Source organism: Phalangium opilio, unplaced genomic scaffold (genome assembly GCF_054372755.1).
Source record: "Phalangium opilio isolate 3A_F unplaced genomic scaffold, DU_Popi_V2 ptg000045l_1, whole genome shotgun sequence".
NCBI lineage: Eukaryota > Metazoa > Arthropoda > Arachnida > Opiliones > Phalangiidae > Phalangium > Phalangium opilio.
Genome location: NW_028324168.1, coordinates 349138 through 369283, shown reverse-complemented (window position 1 = coordinate 369283; position 20146 = coordinate 349138). Strand labels below are relative to the sequence as shown.

At 36.6% G+C, this 20146-nt stretch overlaps 3 protein-coding genes across 11 annotated transcripts; 1 reads left to right on the top strand and 2 right to left on the bottom strand.

Moving 5' to 3' along the window:
- Positions 1-577: 577 nt before the first annotated feature.
- Mtl (Rac family small GTPase Mtl) lies at positions 578-4980 on the bottom strand. Of its 2 annotated transcripts, none has more exons than XM_089837575.1 (5): positions 4694-4980; positions 4367-4521; positions 4039-4271; positions 3787-3947; positions 578-3312 (listed from the first exon to the last, which is right to left on the bottom strand). In XM_089837575.1, exons 2-5 carry the CDS (start codon positions 4504-4506, stop codon positions 3235-3237), a joined length of 612 nt encoding a protein of 203 aa, XP_089693701.1. In that variant the 5' UTR covers positions 4507-4521; positions 4694-4980; the 3' UTR covers positions 578-3234. The 2 variants fall into 2 exon arrangements, with proteins under 2 accessions (XP_089693701.1, XP_089693702.1); XM_089837576.1 differs by having other exon boundaries at positions 4698-4980.
- Positions 4981-5034: 54 nt separating this feature from the next.
- Acadvl (Acyl-CoA dehydrogenase very long chain) lies at positions 5035-9244 on the top strand. Of its 2 annotated transcripts, XM_089837544.1 has the most exons (12): positions 5035-5051; positions 5119-5223; positions 5947-6094; positions 6389-6491; positions 6561-6633; positions 6702-6970; positions 7049-7180; positions 7248-7745; positions 7801-8223; positions 8525-8597; positions 8676-8824; positions 8894-9244. In XM_089837544.1, exons 3-12 carry the CDS (start codon positions 5961-5963, stop codon positions 9029-9031), a joined length of 1992 nt encoding a protein of 663 aa, XP_089693670.1. In that variant the 5' UTR covers positions 5035-5051; positions 5119-5223; positions 5947-5960; the 3' UTR covers positions 9032-9244. The 2 variants fall into 2 exon arrangements, with proteins under 2 accessions (XP_089693670.1, XP_089693669.1); XM_089837543.1 differs by lacking the exon at positions 5035-5051 and having other exon boundaries at positions 5142-5301.
- Positions 9245-10173: 929 nt separating this feature from the next.
- On the bottom strand, positions 10174-20093 carry LOC149676515 (phospholipid-transporting ATPase IF-like). Of its 7 annotated transcripts, XM_089837525.1 has the most exons (23): positions 19547-20093; positions 18474-18593; positions 18314-18403; positions 18047-18235; positions 17852-17980; positions 17077-17390; positions 16869-17007; positions 16718-16799; positions 16531-16646; positions 16305-16466; positions 16090-16244; positions 15783-16029; positions 15173-15712; positions 14793-15101; positions 14589-14716; positions 14379-14517; positions 14021-14086; positions 13857-13960; positions 13624-13786; positions 13509-13529; positions 12556-12820; positions 11077-11449; positions 10174-11025 (listed from the first exon to the last, which is right to left on the bottom strand). In XM_089837525.1, the coding sequence occupies exons 1-21, from the start codon at positions 19595-19597 to the stop codon at positions 12695-12697; spliced, it is 3390 nt and encodes a 1129-aa protein (XP_089693651.1). In that variant the 5' UTR covers positions 19598-20093; the 3' UTR covers positions 10174-11025; positions 11077-11449; positions 12556-12694. The 7 variants fall into 7 exon arrangements, with proteins under 7 accessions (XP_089693651.1, XP_089693650.1, XP_089693652.1 ...); XM_089837524.1 differs by having other exon boundaries at positions 10174-11449; XM_089837526.1 differs by having other exon boundaries at positions 10174-11449; positions 13509-13526.
- Between the last annotated feature and the right edge of the window lie 53 nt (positions 20094-20146).

Sequence of the window (20146 nt, the reverse complement as noted above, 5' to 3'; positions counted from 1 at the left end):
GGCCTGAAGTGGACTCTCCTTTGGACTAGTCTATAGACTAATGGCACCCCATGTTATTTCCCCATAGAGCTTAATACAGTCGAAGGCAGTGGGCTGCCATTACCCTATTTTGTTGGGAAAGTCCATTGAGTTGAGAAAATTACCACTAGAGTGGCCTTTGCGTTAACCTGCCTATTGGGGAAGCGCGGGACACTTTTAAAACAACGGGACGGACGGACGGACAGCCACCAAGTTTTCAAACGATGGTGTCGCCATCTAGAAAACGAACTTGAATTTCAGCCATTTACATGTATTCTTGAAATTCGTCAAATTTCCCGCCTTTTTCTTTTAGTTCCCTTTTTTGCACCGGGATGGCGCTACAAGCGTGTGATAGAGTTCATTTGGTCTATATCCTTGCGGATGAAAGGCCACTCTAGTGGTAATTTTCTTAACTCAATGGGAAAGTCCATTTTTTCTTCATGAGGGGTCAACTAAAGCAAGCTATAGGATATATTTAACAGCGCATGATCGAGTAGGCTATGTCACCATCTAAAACATTATGATGGCACACTTCTATTTATAATTAAGCAAACAGAAGTTTAAATAACCCTGTTTATTTATTTATTTTTTTTTTGGTTATTTATTTGTTTATACAAATGGCAAAATGAAATCTTTTTTTCTCCCCCCCTTAATGAATTTCGTGACTGGTGACTCATGAGTCATGAAATATTAGGAAGGGACATGTGTTTGCTTTTACTTTCAACCTTTTAAAGCTCAACCAAATTAGCATTCTTATTAATTTTTTTTTTCTTTCCACCTGGACACGTCTTTCATTTGTTTTTTTTTTTTTTTTTAATTATTCTTTTTTAGAATATCTTTTATTTTTTTTTTCCGTGATTAGTTTTAATTAGGACGTTAATTCAGAGAATCTTACGGCAGTTTATCATCTTCTTTACAAATAAAAAAAAACTTAAAAATCTCGATTTAAATATTATGTAGTTAAATTATTAATTATCGGGGGTGTTTAATTGATTGTTAAATAAAAACGTAATAAATTATTTAAATGAGCAAGATGGGACAGGGACGGGGATCTTTTATTAAAAGTTAATCTAAACCCCCAAGATGGCCACTCACTGCGCATCTACATCGTGTACCCCTTAGTTTTAACTTAAGCCTTGGCAATGAAGATGGCCACTGCGCATCTCCAGACTCCACCTTAGTTTTAACTTAAGCCTTGGCAATGAAGATGGCCACAGCGCATGTACCTCTTAGTTTTAACTTAAGCCTTGGCAATGAAGATGGCCACTGCGCATCGTCGCCTTAGTTTTAACTTAAGCCTTGGCAATGAAGATGGCCACTCACTGCGCATCTCCCCCTTAGTTTTAACTTAAGCCTTGGCAATGAAACAAGGCTTATAATCAACCAAAACAACTAGATGCCTCCATTAATTTCTATTATAGACAAAAGTGTTGTGTTACAGGGTAACTATTGGCAGGCTTGAAAGGGACTGATTTATGCCTTGAATATCTCGCTTTAAAGATCCCTTTCAAGATAGCAATCAAATAAAAACGCTAGTAGAAAAAAAAATTAAATGTACATTAGAGGAAAATAAAAAATATTGACGACTAAAATTGGCACACAATTGTTTTCATATAAAAAGTTGTTAAATAATAAAAACTTAATTAAAAATAAAAAATTACGCTGGCAATTTTGTGACTATAATTAATTATAATTTCAGTCCTTTTACAACCTTGGAAAGGACTGATATATAATAATAAGGCAAGGAAACAAATCAACAAACTGTGTTAGAAATTTAAAACTTATTTCTTGGAATTACTTGAGTATCGCGCGTCAACTGTGTATTTTATTAATTTCTCTGTAATTTTCAATATAATTTGAATACTTTTACAGTTAATTAATTAATTAAAATACAAGGCAGTTGCGCGCGATTTTTTACTTCCAAGTTATGGACTTCAGAGCCAGCCATTTTGTGAAATTATTTAGCAAAAAAAGTTCACTTGGTGACCGTGTTACGTGATTATTTTGTAAAAACTAAAAACTAAAAACTGCAAGTTTGTTAATGATATGATAATTAAATCACTAAAATTAAAAACACGCTACTACAAAAGGGGGGGGGGGGGCGACCTATCTTTGGTTTTCTATCATGCAATCAGTCTCACTTTAAAAAATATCATAATTAGGCGGCATTCTCTGAGAATTATACTTAATTGTTTAAACCTTGATTAATATATATATAAATTAAACGCAGGACCATAAAAAAAAATCACTCGTTAAAAAAAAAATGAGAATACAGTTGAAAATACAAAATACACCTTTTTTTAAAATAAAAAAAAAATGGGGGTGTGCAGGCCTATAGGGAATCTATAATTTGTTTTTGCGCCTTTTACCCTATTTATAATAATAATATTTATTTATTTTATTTATAAAAAAGACTTTAAATATAGTCTTAATGCCGGGTTTATTTATTTATTTAATTATTATCATAATTTATTTATTAATATTAATATTTATTTTTTTTCTTTTAAAAATAGCTGCGTAAAAAGGCCTATCAAAAAATGTGCATCAGAATTATTATTCCAAAAATTTATGACGCTACATTTTGAATTTTTTTTTTTTCTGTTTTCAGGGGTAGGAATTTGGGGGGGAAAGGGGGGGCGGATTTGATTTATCAAATTTAGATAATTTTTTTTAAACTTGTGTACGTGGAAACAGTACTTGTAACCTTAAAATGAGAATTTAACGTCAGTGGTTCATTTTAAGATTACAACTGGAGGTCAGTAGGATTTTCACCCAGATTTGCGCTAGTGAAGCCGAAGACTAGCCTAGCTTATAATTAAACTGTAATTAAAATTAAGTTCATTAATTAATTTACTTGTATATATTTAATTAATTAATTAAGTAGGCAAGCCTGGAAGAAGTATACGTCTTAAAATTTATGTGTTTTTTCTTTTTTTTGTTTTTTCTCGTTTCTATGTTTATAATGCGTGTGTTTCTAAACATCAATAATAATATTCTAGTTGTTGTGATGAATTTTAATTGGGAAAGGAAAAGGGGCAGGGCGGGATTGATTTTAATTGTTTTTAAATTAAAAAACTAAAGTTTTGTATCTCATTATCAATTTTATAGGACGAACTTGAGTTTTTTTTGTTTTTGTTTTGCTTTTTTTCCAACGTGTGTTTTTGTAACAAACTCTGCCGGTTTTACACTGACACTTAGTGTTTGTTTTTATTGTTTTCAGACTAGTTTGCATTTTCTTTGTCTTCTTTTTTGAGGTTCAGGTCGTAAAACAGCTCTAACAGCTTCGTCAAACACCTTAGTTTTGGGGGAGATAAGAGTTTTTAAAAATCTGTAGACTGCAGGGTTCATACAACTTTTGGAAAACAAATTTCCCTGAGATTTATGGGAGGTTTTTCCCCATTAACTTCCCTGAATTTTCCAGGTTTTTCCCGTATATGTAGTATCCTATGGAGCAAATGTTAAGAGGGGGGGGGGATAAATAGGACTATTACATAATCAAAGGACATCCCCGTGTCTCTATAATATAACCAGAGTTATGAGCCTCCAAAGTATAGTGTAATGTTAATCCTATGGAGGGAATGTTCACGAACATTTTGCTCAATTACTCGGCCCCTGCTTGACGCAAATTTCCCTGAATTTTACTAAAAATTCGAAATTTCCCTGAGGTTTTTGCCAACTATTTATTTCCCTGATATTTCCAGGTTTTCCCTGTTTTCCAGGTTTGTATGAACCCTGTAGAGGTAAGAAACGTGTTTCAATTATCTGTACCTGTTTGAGGCCCCTTTGAGTAAGTGCAGAGCACTCTAAATATTTAACAGCTCTAATTTTTGAAGCTAGTTTTTGGCCTTGCTCTCTTTTAACAGCCATGGAGCCCTGTTCCGCTAATTGTTGCAATGTTTCTTTGTCATCCCTTAAATCAATCTTTGTTCCTAAGTTATAAGCAGAGAGAATTTGATTGAGGAGGTTATAAAAGGGACAATGGGTTAAGAAGACTGAGATGTTGTTTATATAGTGACTGACCAACAAGTATAAGAGGGGCATCTGGGCAGTGGTGTTTAATCTCAGGGTACCATTTGGCAGTGACATTTTCAAAGGAGGAAGGACTAACTACGCTGAAACAGATGAGGAAGACGTCGGTCTGAGGGTAAGAAAGAGGCCTCAGCCTGTCGTAATCTTCCTGACCAGCAGTGTCCCATAAACCCAGACTGACAGGAATACCGTCACACATCATGGCAGCCGAATAGTTGTCGAAACTTTTAACAATTACAAATTAACAACCTATAGCTCTGTCTCTCTCTCTCTCTCTCTCTAGGGACAAGAAATTCTTAAAAATTTGGGCTATGCTTACACTGTGGGAACATATTCTCCAGGAAAGCTATCTGTTGTATAAGAAATTAACATGCATGTCTTTCCAACTGTTCCGTCTCCAACAACGACACATTTAATTGGTCGGCCGGAAGAAACGCTTCCCGCTGGAACCTTCTGCATGGTTCAGACTGGTTTCTAATTGAACGATAAACGCAAATCAAGTTCAATCAACACCTTATAACAAATCAAGTTACTATATGGCTTCCTACACTTTATATTAAACCACTACGAACAACTACTCTATGGGATTAGAGTGACCGGCTAAATCAACGCGATTAAACTAACAAAGGGACACGAGTATAATTACCTACAGCAAACAGTATGAGAACTTGAGAAGTCTTCTTTTTCAAAGGCAAAATGGGATTTAAATATAATGATGCGGGACCAAGGCTTAGCAAACAAAAATTTCGACGGTAGAAGCGATGATTTAAACGCGATTTTACGAATAAAAACTAGCATAAAGCAATAACCATAACATTTTTGCTCGAATTACGTTATTGCTTAAAACTAATGGACTTTAATTAATAAAAAAATCGTTTAAACTTTCTTGGCTTCGGCGGAAAAAAATGTAAGGGGTTTCTCCGAACGTCTGACGGCTTTCTCAGCGGGAGACTACGGACTTAGCCTCCAACTTGAGGAGATACTGAACTGAACTGAATTATGGAGTATGAATGCAAAAAATATAAAAGTATTTTCCTCGTTTTTTCTCAATTTTTCCCTCTTGTAATTTAGCCTCCATGGTTACTCTACGTCTATATTCCACGTGACCTTTTAAGCCAATGACATCATAGGAAAAGCCCAAACCCCAGCATACGAAGCGTAAACAAGTTATTGGTGGTAAATTTAAATTTAATTAGCATTAATTAGTTTAGAAGTTGAGTTTAATTTACGGAATATTCGGTTATAAAGGTTCTGGTAAGTATTTTTTGCCCATATTTTCAATTATACCTAGACGTAAAAAAATAGTTAAGCCTAATGAATTTATACGGTCTATAATTATTATTATATAATTAGGACTAAGATAAGGAAGTAAACAATGGCAAATTTCTAATTAATTAAAATTAATGAAAAAACATTTGTTTGCATTGTTTAAACTAATTTTAAATCCTTTCGCAATGAGAATTGGGGTCATAATTCCATAAGATTAAAAGAAATGACGCAAAAGCTCAAAAGTCAAAAATAGTATACAAAAAAAAATTATATTGTTATCATAGCATAAGTTTATAAGATATGTTCAATAAGTATGACACTTCTTACGCGAGAATTGACTACACCCGGGTTTTGCAGTCCATCATCTTATTTAGTCTGTGCTAAGCCTTTGACAGCGCCTCACTAGGCGTTGCTTTAAGAGAATCTATGACGTTTTACCTACGTCACTTATGGGACATATCCTTATGAACTTATGGCGGTAGGCATGCGAGTCACACCTCTTGTAAATTATCGAAAAAAAACCCACTTGAAATTAGTTTTGTTATCAGAACAGATAGCGAAAGATACGAGGCTTGTTAAAAGTTAGGGCAGCTTTCTAAGTAACCTCATTTTCAATTAATTTTTAATTAGGTTAACTAACAAAAATGCATCGCAACATAAAATTATTGAGTTTGGCGGCTGGCGCAAAACTAAACAAAATTAGCCCGCGTCCCGCTTTAGTTTGCCCCCTTTTGAAGTACAGCCTGAGAAACAATCAAGAACGTTTTCTCCAAACTAGGTGAATACCAAACTAAGTTTAATTTCAACTTAATTAGCCTTATTCCTGATCAGCGCCACCTACCCATAGCGGCGACTTTGAGAACTACTGTAAGCGGCAAGCCAATCAGATGTCGCTAAAATCTGGTGACGTCATTTTTGGTAAGACCCGAGAGTGCCAGTCAGTGACTTCACCAGATTTTAGCGACATCTGATTGGCTTGCCGCTTACAGTAGTTCTCAAAGTCGCCGCTATGGGTAGATGGCGCTGATCAGGAATAAGGCTAATTCCCCCCATTAATAAACTTCACTCGCAGACTTTTAGCAACAGCTGCTCAACCCAATATTAAGGAAAATAACAACCATAATGAAAATGTTGCACAAAAATCCAATCAAGTTGATAAAAATCCAAAACAAAATGTATGGAAATTTAACCATAACTAAACATTAATAATTTGAGGGGGTTAATTATAATATCTTTGACGCCAGGAATCAAGTTCTTTTGTCATGAATATGTTCAAAGGGGAACTAAAAGTTGATCAAGTCTTTCCCTATCCTGAAGGTAACATCGATCCTCATAATCTAATTTAAATTAATTAATGTACTAGTTTCCATTTCTATTATTTCCAGTATTGTCGGAAGAACAACGTGAAACTCTGCAAAGTTTAATTGATCCAACAGAAAAATTCTTTAGCGAAGTTAATGACGCTTTAAAAAATGACGAGAATGAATCTGTAGATGAAGTTACCATGACTGGTTTGAAGGAATTAGGAGCCTTTGGCATCCAAATTCCTCAAGATCATGATGGTTTGGGGTTGAATAATACGCAATACGCTAGAATGGTCGAAATTGTGGGGAAAAACGATTTGGGAGTTGGAATTGTCTTGGGAGCTCATCAAGTACTTAACTTTTCTTCAAGTACTTTAAATTAAAAGTACACCGAATCTTACTTGCGCACGCAATGCATTTTTCTTTAGTCTATCGGGTTTAAGGGGATTTTATTGTACGGAAATGAAGCTCAAAAACGGAAATATCTACCTAAAGTAGCAACTGGAGAAAATGTAGCCTGTTATTGTTTGACAGAACCAGGAAGTGGATCTGATGCCGGGGTATTTTTAATTAAGCTCTGAAAAGCAACGTCACCTTACAAAACTAAAACTAACGCTATTTCTTTAGTCCATTAAATGTCGAGCGGAACTATCCAAAGATGGAAAACACTACATTTTAAATGGTAGCAAAATTTGGATTAGTAACGGAGGCTTGGCGGAAATCTTCACTGTCTTTGCTCAAACACCCGTGGAAACTCCAAAAGGAATTCGCGATAAAATCACGGCTTTTATTGTTGAGAGGAAATTCGGGGGAGTAACCAACGGTCCTCCTGAAAAGAAAATGGGCATCAAATGCTCTAATACGGCCGAGGTATTCTTTGACGACGTTAAAGTGCCTGTCGAAAACGTTTTAGGGGAAGTTGGAGAAGGTTTCAAAGTGGCCATGAACATATTGAATAATGGTAGATTCGGAATGGCGGCCGCTTTGTCGGGAACCATGAGAATCGCCATTGAAAAGGCTGTCGATCACGCTAAGAACAGGACACAGTTTGGAAATAAAATCTCCACTTATGGAACGATACAAGAGAAACTAGCTAGGATGGCCATGGCTCATTACATCACGGAAGTAATTGTTCTTTTTCCTTTGTGGCGATCTTCCCTTAACAGTTATTACCTTTTAGTCCATGGCTTTCATGGTGTCTTCCAACATGGACAGAGGATACGTTGACTTTCAATTGGAAGCGGCCATCAGTAAAATCTTCGCGTCGGAATCAGCGTGGTTCGTCGTAGACGAGGCCATTCAAATCTTAGGAGGAATGGGTTTCATGAGGTCACCCGGTTTGGAGAAAATCCTTCGCGACGTGCGTATCTTCAGGATCTTCGAAGGAACCAATGATATCTTGAGGTTATTCATTGCCCTGACTGGTTTGCAACACGCCGGCAGTCATTTAAGGGAGTTACAGAACGCCATGAAGCATCCGGCCGCCAATTTGGGCTTGATCTTTGAGGAAGGATCTAAGCGGGTCAAGAGGGCTGTTGGACTAAGTGGCGGCATCACCTTGACCGATTACATTCATCCTAATTTAGCCCATCAAGGAGCTCTCGTTAGTCAATTAGCCTTATTCCTGATCAGCGCCACCTACCCATAGCGGCGACTTTGAGAACTACTGTAAGCGGCAAGCCAATCAGATGTCGCTAAAATCTGGTGACGTCACTGACTGGCACTCTCGGGTCTTACCAAAAATGACGTCACCAGATTTTAGCGACATCTGATTGGCTTGCCTCTTACAGTAGTTCTCAAAGTCACCGCTATGGGTAGATGGCGCTGATCAGGAATAAGGCTAATTAATAATTAACGCATTAATTATTAATTAGTTTAACTTTAAAACTCCGCGCGTGTTTTAGGCTTCGAGGTCTATCGAGATTTTTGGAAATTCAGTCGAACAAGTTCTGCTCAAACACGGAAAGAATATCGTTAGTAAGTGAAAGGTCAACAAGATACCTACCAATTAAAGGAACTCTTTAGAATCTTGATTAATTAATTAATTAATTTCAGATGAACAATTTCTTCTGAATCGTTTGGCGAATTCGGCGATTGATATCTACTCGATGGTGGCTGTTCTATCCCGTTCTTCTCGGGCCCTAAAATTGAATTTAGCTTCAGCCGCTCACGAAGCCAAATTGACCTCCATTATTTGCTCCGAAGTACTTGCAGCCTCTTGACACACCTACTTGCAAAGGTTTAATTAAAATTAAAATTAATTTTATTTTCAGTGTTCGGAACGAGTTCAAAACAACTTGGGCGCTTTAAGAAACAGCGATAAATTGAGAAATAACCGTGACATGAGTATCGTCGCTGGAGATATTTGCCTAAATGGTGGATTAGTTCAACATCATCCTTTGGGATTGTAATTGAGTGACAATTATGGAAATTAATTAATTAATTAATTAACAACTTTTCAATGCAAGGAAATTTAATATTAATTTAGTTTTTTGGGTTTAAACTTAAGGATTCTTTTTTGTTCGTAAATAAATTCGTAATATAATTATATGTATATAAATATTATACCTTTAGTTTGATGTATAAAAATATGTATTTTCAATAAAAGAATCTTTTAAAATTTGCGTAGTAATCTCTAAGTACTGGTGACCATACAGTTCCGGCAATTCAAAATGGCGGCGTCTTAAGTAGTTTTGACCATACAGATAGCCAGGAATTCAAAATGGCGACGCTGTAAGTATTTGTGACCATACAGATATCCGGCAATTCAAAATGGCGGTGTCTTGAGTAGTTGTGACTATACAGATAGCCAGGAATTCAAAATGGCGGCGTCTTGAGTAGTTTTGACCATACAGATAGCCAGGAATTCAAAATGGCGGCGTCTTGAGTAGTTTTGACCATACAGATAGCCAGGAATTCAAAATGGCGGCGTCTTGAGTAGTTTTGACCATACAGATAGCCAGGAATTCAAAATGGCGGCGTCTTGAGTAGTTTTGACCATACAGATAGCCAGGAATTCAAAATGGCGGCGTCTTGAGTAGTTTTGACCATACAGATAGCCAGGAATTCAAAATGGCGGCGTCTTGAGTAGTTTTGACCATACAGATAGCCAGGAATTCAAAATGGCGGCGTCTTGAGTAGTTTTGACTGTACAGATATCCGGCAATTCAAAATGGCGGCGTCTTAAGTAGTTGTGACCATACAGATAGACAGGAATTCAAAATGGCGGCGTCTTAAGTAGTTGTGACCATACAGATAGCCAGGAATTCAAAATGGCGGCGTCTTAAGTAGTTGTGACCATACAGATAGCCAGGAAATCAAAATGGCGGCGTCTTAAGTAGTTTTGACCATACAGATATCCGGAAATTCAAAATGGCGGCTCTTAAGTAATTCTGACCATACAGATAGCCAGGAATTCAAAATGGCCTCGTCTTAAGTAGTTGTGACCTTACAGATAGCCAGGAATTCAAAATGGCGGTTGATACATCTACCAAGCTGTCTGGTTATAATACTGTATCGTAATTAATACATTATAATTTTAATGAAAGTATAATTTAATACTATTAAAAATTTATTTATAAATATATACACGATATTAAAAAGTTTCTCTATGATTTAATATATATGGATATGTACACGAAAGCCTTCAATTATTTCTCACGTTGACGCGTATTTTTTTTTATCACAAATTATTTTAGTTTTGGCCGCCAAATCTTAGCTAAATAAATAATATCTCGAAGTCTAATAACAAGGCACCGCAATATTATTACGCGATTAAAAAAAACACGAAATAATATTAAATTCTAAATAAAAATTAATATTTTGATTTCTTTTTATCGTTATTTGTTTTTGGCACAAGCGCGATTTATCTTTGGCATAATCATATTAATTGCCTAATGGCTAAGTAATTAGTTTCATTAATTTCCCTTTAAAGTATATATATATATATTTAAAAAAAGGAACGTAATATTAAAAATTGGTTTGTTTTCCAAACGAACGAGAAAATATAATTTTAACCACCAAAGTTTAATACTGTAAAATATAGGCTAGTTTTCTTAATTTTTCTTATATTTTTTTAGGAACTGAAATTATTATTTTAATTATATTTAAACACCGAATAAATTATTATAATTCTAGATAGTTTGGCACTTTCCCTCCCTTCCTTCCCTTTCACCCTTTATCTTTAATCACGATTAGTTTTAATCCACCTTATTCCCTTTCGCCGGAAGTTAGGCTTAGCTCGGGATTCATGGGGGTGAGTAACGGGAAGAAATTGGTCTGTCGTCCGCTACAGTACATATTTTTGGCTTTTGTAGCAGACGACAGACTAATTTCCTCCCGTTACTCACCCCCATGAATCCCGAGCTAAGCCTAACTTCGAGCTAAGCCTAACTTCGAGCTAAGCCTAACTTCGAGCTAAGCCTAACTTCGAGCTAAGCCTAACTTCGAGCTAAGCCTAACTTCCGGCGAAAGGAAATAAGGTGGATTGGCTGATTGATTCGGCGCTACGTTGATTGATATCATTTCTTAAAAATTAATTAATTTCTCTTAGAAAAAACATCTCTCTAAAATTTGTGGGTTGATATTTACTATTTAGTTTTAGTTTAAGATTGTTAGGCCTACCCAAGATTAAAAATAAACTAATTGCGTTTAACTCGTATCGTTAATGTTCATACCACGTTTATGATTGGCTAGGAAAAGTTTTGAAGGACGTATGACGGAGTCTTAATTAGTTACCAACGATTGATTCTCGATCGAGACTCTGGCTAATTGTAAATGGCACTTACGAGTGGCGTAGTTTCACCCATTTTATTCCATACGCAGAAAAACTGAAATAATTCATTATGAAATTGTCAACGCATTTTTTTTTTACCTCCAAAATGGCGGTTATGGTGGTAATAACATTATTTTTAACCACAAAACGGCGCTCATGGCGGTAATAACATTATTTTTAACCACAAAACGGCGCTCATGGCGGTAATAACATTATTTTAAACCACAAAACGGCGCTCATGGCGGTAATAACATTATTTTTAACCACAAAAACGGCGCTCATGGTGGTAATAACATTATTTTTAACCACAAAATGGCGCTCATGGCGGTAATAACATTATTTTTAACCACAAAACGGCGCTCATGGCGGTAATAACATTATTTTTAACCACAAAACGGCGCTCATGGTGGTAATAACATTATTTTAAGTCACAAAACGGCGTTCATAGCGGAAATAACATTATTTTAAACCACAAAAAGGGCGCTCATGGCGGTAATAACATTATTCTAAACCACAAAACGGCGTTCATGGCGGTAATAACATTATTTTAAACCACAAAAAGGGCGCTCATGGTGGTAATAACATTATTTTAAACCACAAAAATGGCGCTCATGGCGGTAATAACATTATGTTTAACCACAAAACGGCGCTCATAGCGGTAATAACATTATTTTTAACCCCAAAAAAGGCGCTCATGGCGGTAATAACATTATGTTTAACCACAAAACGGCGCTCATGATGATAATAACATTATTTTAAACCGCAAAACGGCGCTCATGGCGGTAATAACATTATTTTAAACCACAAAACGGCGCTCATGGTGGTAATAACATTATTTTAAGTCACAAAACGGCGTTCATAGCGGAAATAACATTATTTTAAACCACAAAAACGGCGCTCATGGCGGTAATAACATTATTTTAAACCACAAAACGGCGCTTATGGCGGTAATAACATTATTTTTAACCACAAAACGGCGCTCATGGCGGTAATAACATTATTTTAAACCCCCAAAAACGGTGCCCACGGTGGTAATAACATTATTTACCCCCAAAACCGCGCTAAATGATAGAAATAACATCATTTTTAGCCCCCAAAATGGCGCTCACGGTGAAAAAAAAAAAAAAAAAACCATTTCCGCCAAACAAATAATATATCTACCTGGTATGAGGAATGGGACTTTTAAGGCAGGCTTTGGGTATTGGGGGGATCTGATGACTGTTCCACTTTGGAAGTAAAAAATTGTGCGACATAGTTGAAGAGGTGGGTAGAAGGATATACTAAATGAGTAGAGAAACAACTAGAGGGATTGTTCTTGATGGGTCCTAATATGAAAAACGGTGACTATTTCGGGCTGACTAGGGACGGCGGAAGATGACAATGGAAGATTCAAGTTATGGACGGGCCGCAAGCAACACCACACTACCTAAAGAACAAAAATTAACAAAAATCTATATAAAAATAACATAATTTCAAAAGATTTTGAAAAAAAAATAAAAAAATGCATGCGTAATTAGCCTTATTCCTGATCAGCGCCATCTACCCATAGCGGTGACTTTGAGAACTACTGTAAGCGGCAAGCCAATCAGATGTCGCTAAAATCTGGTGACGTCTTTTTGGTAAGACCCCCGAGAGTGCCAGTCAGTGACGTCACCAGATTTTAGCGACTTCTGATTGGCTTGCTGCTTACAGTAGTTCTCAAAGTCGCCGCTATGGGTAGGTGGCGCTGATAAGGAATAAGGCTGATTGAGAATAAAAAGCGGCATTCCAAAAAGGAATAAATATTATATCATAAAATGTACGACGATTGGCGGTAGCGACAACAACTATTTAGGGTTAGCAATAATTAATATTATCAAAGGCCAAGCCTAATTAGTTTTAAAATAATTATACAATTAAGGGGTGGAATTAATTAATTACGGAGGAGGAGAAGGGGGGTGGGGGTAACACGACGATGACTACGACTACGACTAAATTACCTTTAATTTAATTTCGTCAAACCTATAGAGAGCGGCGTGTTGGTTGGTTTTATATTTTTAATTAAAAGCGAGATTAAGCGTAATTTAAATTAATTAGCTGACTAAAAAAAAACTAATTGTTTTAATACAGCCTACCTTAACAATCGTTTGCGACTGCTTTGTTAATTAATTAATTAATTAATTAATTCAATTAAAAGAAATGTTAGTAAATTAATAATTAAAATAGTTAATTAATTAATTAAATACTTACGTTTCTTAGAATTCGTCCTATTTTACTGGCGTTATTTTCGGCAATAATTGCCAAGAGATCCGGCAATAAGGCGCCAACAAGCAAAATAAGCAAATTTAACCATACCGCCGGTGAAGAACACATTTTAAAATAGACACCGTAAAGGGCATTGTCTTGTAAAGGCCTGAAGAAAATTATATATAGCGTTAATTAAAATTAAATTAAAGTTAAAGTTAAAATTAAAATTAACTTACCATATAAAAGCGCCGTAAAGTAAACTAAAACCTTCGAAAGATATAATAGAAATTGCGATGGCGCCCAAAAAGTACGTGGTAAGGTATCTAGTATGCATGGTCAACTATAGAGGTTGGGAATAATTAGTACAATTAACTAGTACTCATTAATTAAATTCACTAACTTTTAAATTAACTAAATAAACTGCGAAATGATAAACGGAAGTTCCAAAACACCAAACGTCAAGCGTCTGCAAAAAAAAAATCATTAAATTAGCCTTATTCCTGATCAGCGCCACCTACCCATAGCGGCGACTTTGAGAACTACTGTAATCGGCAAGCCAATCAGAAGTCGCTAAAATCTGGTGACGTCACTGACGGGCACTCTCGGGGTCTTACCAAAAAATTACGTCACCAGATTTTAGCGACATCTGGTTGGCTTGCCGATTACAGTAGTTCTCAAAGTCGCCGCTATGGGTAGGTGGCGCTGATCAGGAATAAGGCTAATTAACTAATAACTTGATTGAGATTAATTTTAAGTACTTGTCCATTGTAAAAGGGTGAATGGTCATCACCCCAGAAGGCGTAAGTACCAAAGTAACAAACAAAGGCGTGCCATAACCCTTGAAGCATCCACTTTAAAAACTGTACTTTTGAAAGTTTCGCGTTTCTTCTAATTGTTCTAATTTAATTTAAATAAACAATTATTAAGTAAATACTTAAGTTTCCCTAAAAAATAGTTCGTAGGCCTACTTGTAAAGATTTGGCGTATTCATAAGCGTTTCTTGCGGAATATTTTGTTCCATGATGCCAAAAACAAGGATGGGCAGTGACGTAAAGAAAATATTGAAAAACATAAGATAGACGCTATGATAAAGCGCCTATAATGAATTGAAACGAAAACATTCGTCAGTCAACTAACTCCTCATGAATCATCGCTTAACAATTGCTAATTACTTGTGTGGAAAAGGCGTTAAAGATGGCGTAAACAACTTGAGGGGTTATAAACGCGATGTTCTTATAAAAGAAATATTGAACGAGAATAGCGACGCGAATGTAATAGTAATGGCCGTGAACAAGTAGAACTCTTTGAAGAAAACGAAATTTGGCAAAAGCGAAATCACTGCAACGTACGGCTTGCCTCCCTTCTTTACCCATGATACCCAGACCAATGTGCGCTTCTTGTATCATACTAACGTCATTGGCACCGTCGCCAATGGCAGCCGTAATTGGCTCGGACGGAAGTCTTTTAATCATGGCTACAATCTGGGAAACAAAATAAAACATCGACTTACGCTTCATTCCTTCAAAGAAAACTTTACGGGAATCGTCTTTACTTGAGCTTTTTGCAAAGGAGACATTCTACAACACAAAACGGCCGCGCACGCTTTCGATGTCTCGGAGAATAATTCCTTAAAGTCGCCCATAGCGTAGGCCAAACTAGAGCCATCGACGATCAAAGCGTAATTCGCCATTGGTTCAGCGTCAATTCTTCCTTTCAGTTGCTGACAAGCGGCTTTGCATTGCTGAGTAGAGTTCATCAGGGTCAGATTGAGTTGGACCATTCCCCTTTTTATGTGGCCGCAAGAATAACTGATATTGATAGCCGTTTCGTGTTTGTCGCCAGTCAGAACCCATATCTTGATACCGGCCGCTCGTAACGTTTCCAGCGTCTCTCTGACGCCTTCCTGCAGTTTGTCTTCGACGGCCGTCGCCCCTAAGACGCTTAAATTGGACTCTACGGTGTCAAAGACGGAAGAGACCAGCTCTTCGCGATTTCCCATACTATTTCGAGCGTTGTTAAGTTCTCTATTGAATCGCTCGAATTCGTTTGGCGTCAGAGTCTTCCAGGCCATCACCAAAGTTCTCAAACCGGCCTGAAAACATTGACGGATATGAAGTAACTAACACGCGACTTCGAGATCGAGAGGCAATTTCACTTCTCACCAATGCGTATCCGTTAACGTGTTGCAAAGTGACGTCAATTGGGCCATCGTGGCAATTATTGAGGACAGTTGATTCGGCGCCTTTACAAAACAATTGATATCGTCCCTGATCATCCCTGACAATGACGGACATTCTTTTTCTATCGGAATCAAACTCCAAGACGTGTAGTCTCTTAAACGTTTTGACAACTCCTCTAAAACTAATTCGGTAGTTGTTATCGGTCGACTCTAAGAGGACCACGCCGAACCTGAAACCGATTTTAATTAAAGGGGTCTTCGCTAATCAAAACATTTAATTGATGGCGAACCTTTTACAGGCTTCCACTAATGCCTTTTCATCGGGTGACGAAGCCTGATAATCTAATTCCTCAAAAGAGGGGATACGACCGACAATACTCGATTTAACGTTAACTTGGATCGTATTGCAAATGGCTAAAGCTAATAAGAAACGTTCAATTTCATCCTAGAGAAGAAAAACACGTTTATCCGACAAATTTTATCAATTTAATTTAATTAGACTGACGTCGAACTGATAAATGGGATCGGGTTGGGAATGAAGTTTTTGCGATACTTGGCAAAGAGTTCCCGCTTGTTCGACGTAACGAACACCGTTTATAGAACATTGTCGAAATTGCATGCTGTTCTCCGTTAATGTTCCAGTCTTATCAGTGAACAAAAACTCAACCTACGAGGTGTACAATTGTTAATAATTAACTGACTAATTAGCTTAATCGCGGGAATTTATTTACTTGTCCTAATTCTTCATTCAAATCGGACGTATTGCATTTGGCGAATTCTCCGCTTTCCGGATCGTAAAGTTCAGAATCCCACGAAAAAAACATGGCTCCGATAAATTTAACCATTTCTATTTAGATACAGACTTAATTAAAACTAACTAATTCTCTTTCTTAATTATAAATTAAATTTAATCCGAACCTAAAGTTACGTAAAGCGAAATTGGAATGATGTAATTAAATAGAACCAAAAACGCTAAGAAGTCTTCAAAGATTTTTCGAGCCTGAATATGTATGAAAGGGGCAATTTAAACTAAAGTTTTAATAACCAACAATAATTAAGGGTTAATTACTTTAATTGTGGGCGGGGCGGGTAAGTACCAGTGCATTTTAGGATCGCGATTAACTGGCAAGGAATATTTCAAAGCCGTTGCCACAGTTGTTTCAACAAGTAAAAATATAAGGAAGACGATTAAAAATCTATTCATTGATCTGCGATGAAAAATTAATCTCAATTAAAACTAAAGCTAGTTTTGGGGGGCTACGAAAGCTCGATCTTACTTCTCAACGGTAGAAAATTTATTTGAAGTTAATTTCAAATTTAAAACCATTTTGGTCTCTTGACCAGTATAAACGGCGCAACCATAGATAAAGGGGGTATTTTTTAACCTGGCTCCTTTAAGGAGAAGGTTCGTGGGTCCCAGGGACCTAACCACCGTCGTGGTGGTCCCATCCACGCCTTCTTCCGTGATTGTCATTCGCCCCAAAAAGCGGTACAAGTCAGCATTTGGTAACTGACATTCGATGACCGCTTTCAATTGCTCTAATTTCTCAATCTCGTTATAATCTTTCGTTTCTGGAATGCTTTCGTGTACCTAGACGTACGCGACGACCCGTTAAATTATGATTAGCAATCGGGATTGACGTCCAGCGTAGTTTAGAGATGAGGAACCCACACAGTCAATCGTCAAAAATAAAACCACTTTAACTGTTACAAGGTCGCGTCGTATCAATATTAATTTCGTTATTTTTGGCCCAACATAAAAATAGATGACACTGAGAATAAATTACACCCAGGGTCGCGATGATTGCGACAATTACATTGCCCGGGCTACCAAAAATCAAAGCATTGACGGCGACAATGTAGCTAAATAACAGTATCATCGAATATATGTACTGATTTACATAATTTATTCGATATTTTTATCGTCTCCCGATTTGGTTTATTTTTCAGTAACATATTTGTTCTATTTATGAGAAATGCCATGGGGGGTCACTCTAAACTATGCCAGAGTCAAAACGGGGTAAAGGGCAGTTACGTTGGTCAGGGTCTTACTTTTAAATTGGTTTCACCATCTAAATTAGCTGTAGTTATATGACACTTTCCCTCGGGATCGTTGGAAGAAAGAATAACCAAGTCGCAAGGAAATTCCTCGTCTGATTTGACCATAACAATATCTCCCACCTACACGAGCCCAATTTTTCAGGTTTTTTTTTTTTGGTTTTAGCAACCAAGCTTGGACATATATACCTTCAAAGCTTGCGACTGTATCCTTTGAACATCTCCATTTTTAACAACTCTAACCAACTGTTTGTTAACAACGTTGTCCGCTTTGTGTCTTAACCAGTCTTCGTACGCTTGTTTGATGGCCGTTACAACGACCACAAAGATCAAAGGGGAAAGACTGGTAGCGGGACTGACTGGACTATCAATACCCAGCTAGGTCGCGCAAAGGGCATCGTGTTACTAATACTATATTGACTAATTTACGTGTTTGAGGGGGTGGAAGGGGTTTACCTGTATAACAGCTATACATAGGAAATAAAAATTTGCTATTCTTCGAAACTGACCAAATAGATTTTTTGGCAAAAAATTTAAAATTGTGTACTGCAAAAAATGAATGGACAAGGGGTTGTAACATTTTTTTTCTAATTAATAGAATTAAAATTATATTAACCTTAGAGGTAATAACGGTATTATCCGCAAATTTATCCGACGGTAACGTAGTTTGACCAGGCGGTATTTTATTACCGACTGGTACAGTTCTAGTAGGTGGTACACCATTGACGGAACTCCTCTAATAAAGACAATCAATTTTATTTTAATTTACATTAAATTTAAATGTAAATTAAAATAACTGATACGAAATTAAATAGAGGATATATCCAACTAATTACATCACTCTCTTCCAATTCATCAGCTTCATTTTTATCCTCCGGTTCAAAACCACGGTTAACATTTACCGACATTTTTTTTTTCACTTTTTTTTATATAATTGCATAAAGTAAGTGCTTTATGAACGGTAGAAGCAATTCGCGCAGGTACACGAAGTAACTTCGCGGATTAACACGACACGATACCGTTTGTAAAAGTTGTTTTAAGATAAGGGGTATAAAAGGAGGAACTTTTATTCCGCTTCTATAGCTGATAAAGCTAGGATGATTTCTACCCACTCTGTAACTGATTATTTCCAATTGAACCCGGGCTTTTTTTTTCTTGCCAAGGCATTTTATATTATTTCCAAAACGAGGGAATAATGTCGCGCCTGTGACATATTTTAGTACTGAAGGACATTGCGTTAAATTGTCAATGGCACCTGCTCTATCAAATAAATCAGATTTACTACGTCTGGATGGAATAAAATTTCGTGACAAAGCAAACTAGAGCAACGCGCAGGCGTTTTATACGTCTTTCCTTTCCATTAAAGGATGACAAAATAAATATTTCACGTATAAATAATTACTTTACATTAGAGTAAATCATATTTTATAAAATTTCTTAACTAACAAAGCCAACTAAGAGATTTGATCGGATATTACTCCAGAAATTCCACCATTCTTTTATTAGTAATTGTAATTGACATTCAGAAAAATATAAATGTATAGGAAGGCTGACTCGTTACTTTTCTCAAATTTGTCACGGAGAAAAATGTAGTTGCATCTCGTGAAATGATTAACTTATTGGATCGACTGACATCAATCTTTAGGTCGTCGTAGCGCGAAGAATATGTTAAAAATAAGGCTGGCTTACCGATCTGGTTGACTTGTAAGATTTAAACGATGGAAGACTGAAGCAACCCATCGCTGCTGAAGTTCAAATGTGATCTTCTTCCACCTAATGTTGATCATTGATATTTGATTCAAAGTTTTTAGTCCGCGTACTTAAACGCGAGCGTCACTCGCGCATTTTATAAATGTAATATTAATTAAATGACTGTCATTTCGGTGGAGATTTTAATTCGTTTAAACCGATTAAGAAATATTTTATAACAGCTGTTGCGTTGGCGGAAAGTTCAAAGGGTCCGATACCAAGGGGGGATGGATCATGGAGGAGGTAAACTTCACAAACGTTAAGCCTTGGTTCTTGTCGTAGTTTAAAGATTTTCATTTTAACCCCACTCTTCCCATTTCACACATTTTAAAACGGTTAATTAATAGCAGCGTAATATTTATCGCCTCAATTAAAATACAATGTCATAATGATTTTTTCGACGATCTTGATCTGTCAAAAGTCCCGTTGAAAAGTTCAAACCACCACACCGCCAGCCAGCGGTATGACAATCCACATTTCCGGCTTTCCCACAGGAGCTAAGAAGGTTAGACGTTGGATTGGTTAATAATGTAATGACGT

Coding starts and splice junctions, on each gene's coding strand:
- Mtl (XM_089837575.1), bottom strand. CDS start 4,506: ATGCAGAAGGTTCCAGCGGGAAGCGTTTCTTCCGGCCGACCAATTAAA. Junction 3,948..4,038: donor TGCCCCTCTTATACTTGTTG/GTCAGTCACTAT, acceptor CTTATAACTTAG/GAACAAAGATTGATTTAAGG. Junction 3,313..3,786: donor CTCAAAGGGGCCTCAAACAG/GTACAGATAATT, acceptor CCCAAAACTAAG/GTGTTTGACGAAGCTGTTAG.
- Acadvl (XM_089837544.1), top strand. CDS start 5,961: ATGCATCGCAACATAAAATTATTGAGTTTGGCGGCTGGCGCAAAACTA. Junction 7,181..7,247: donor GAAGTGGATCTGATGCCGGG/GTATTTTTAATT, acceptor CTATTTCTTTAG/TCCATTAAATGTCGAGCGGA. Junction 7,746..7,800: donor TGGCTCATTACATCACGGAA/GTAATTGTTCTT, acceptor ATTACCTTTTAG/TCCATGGCTTTCATGGTGTC.
- LOC149676515 (XM_089837524.1), bottom strand. CDS start 19,597: ATGGGTTGCTTCAGTCTTCCATCGTTTAAATCTTACAAGTCAACCAGA. Junction 15,713..15,782: donor ACGTTAACGGATACGCATTG/GTGAGAAGTGAA, acceptor CAATGTTTTCAG/GCCGGTTTGAGAACTTTGGT. Junction 13,961..14,020: donor TTTATTTAGTTAATTTAAAA/GTTAGTGAATTT, acceptor CAACCTCTATAG/TTGACCATGCATACTAGATA.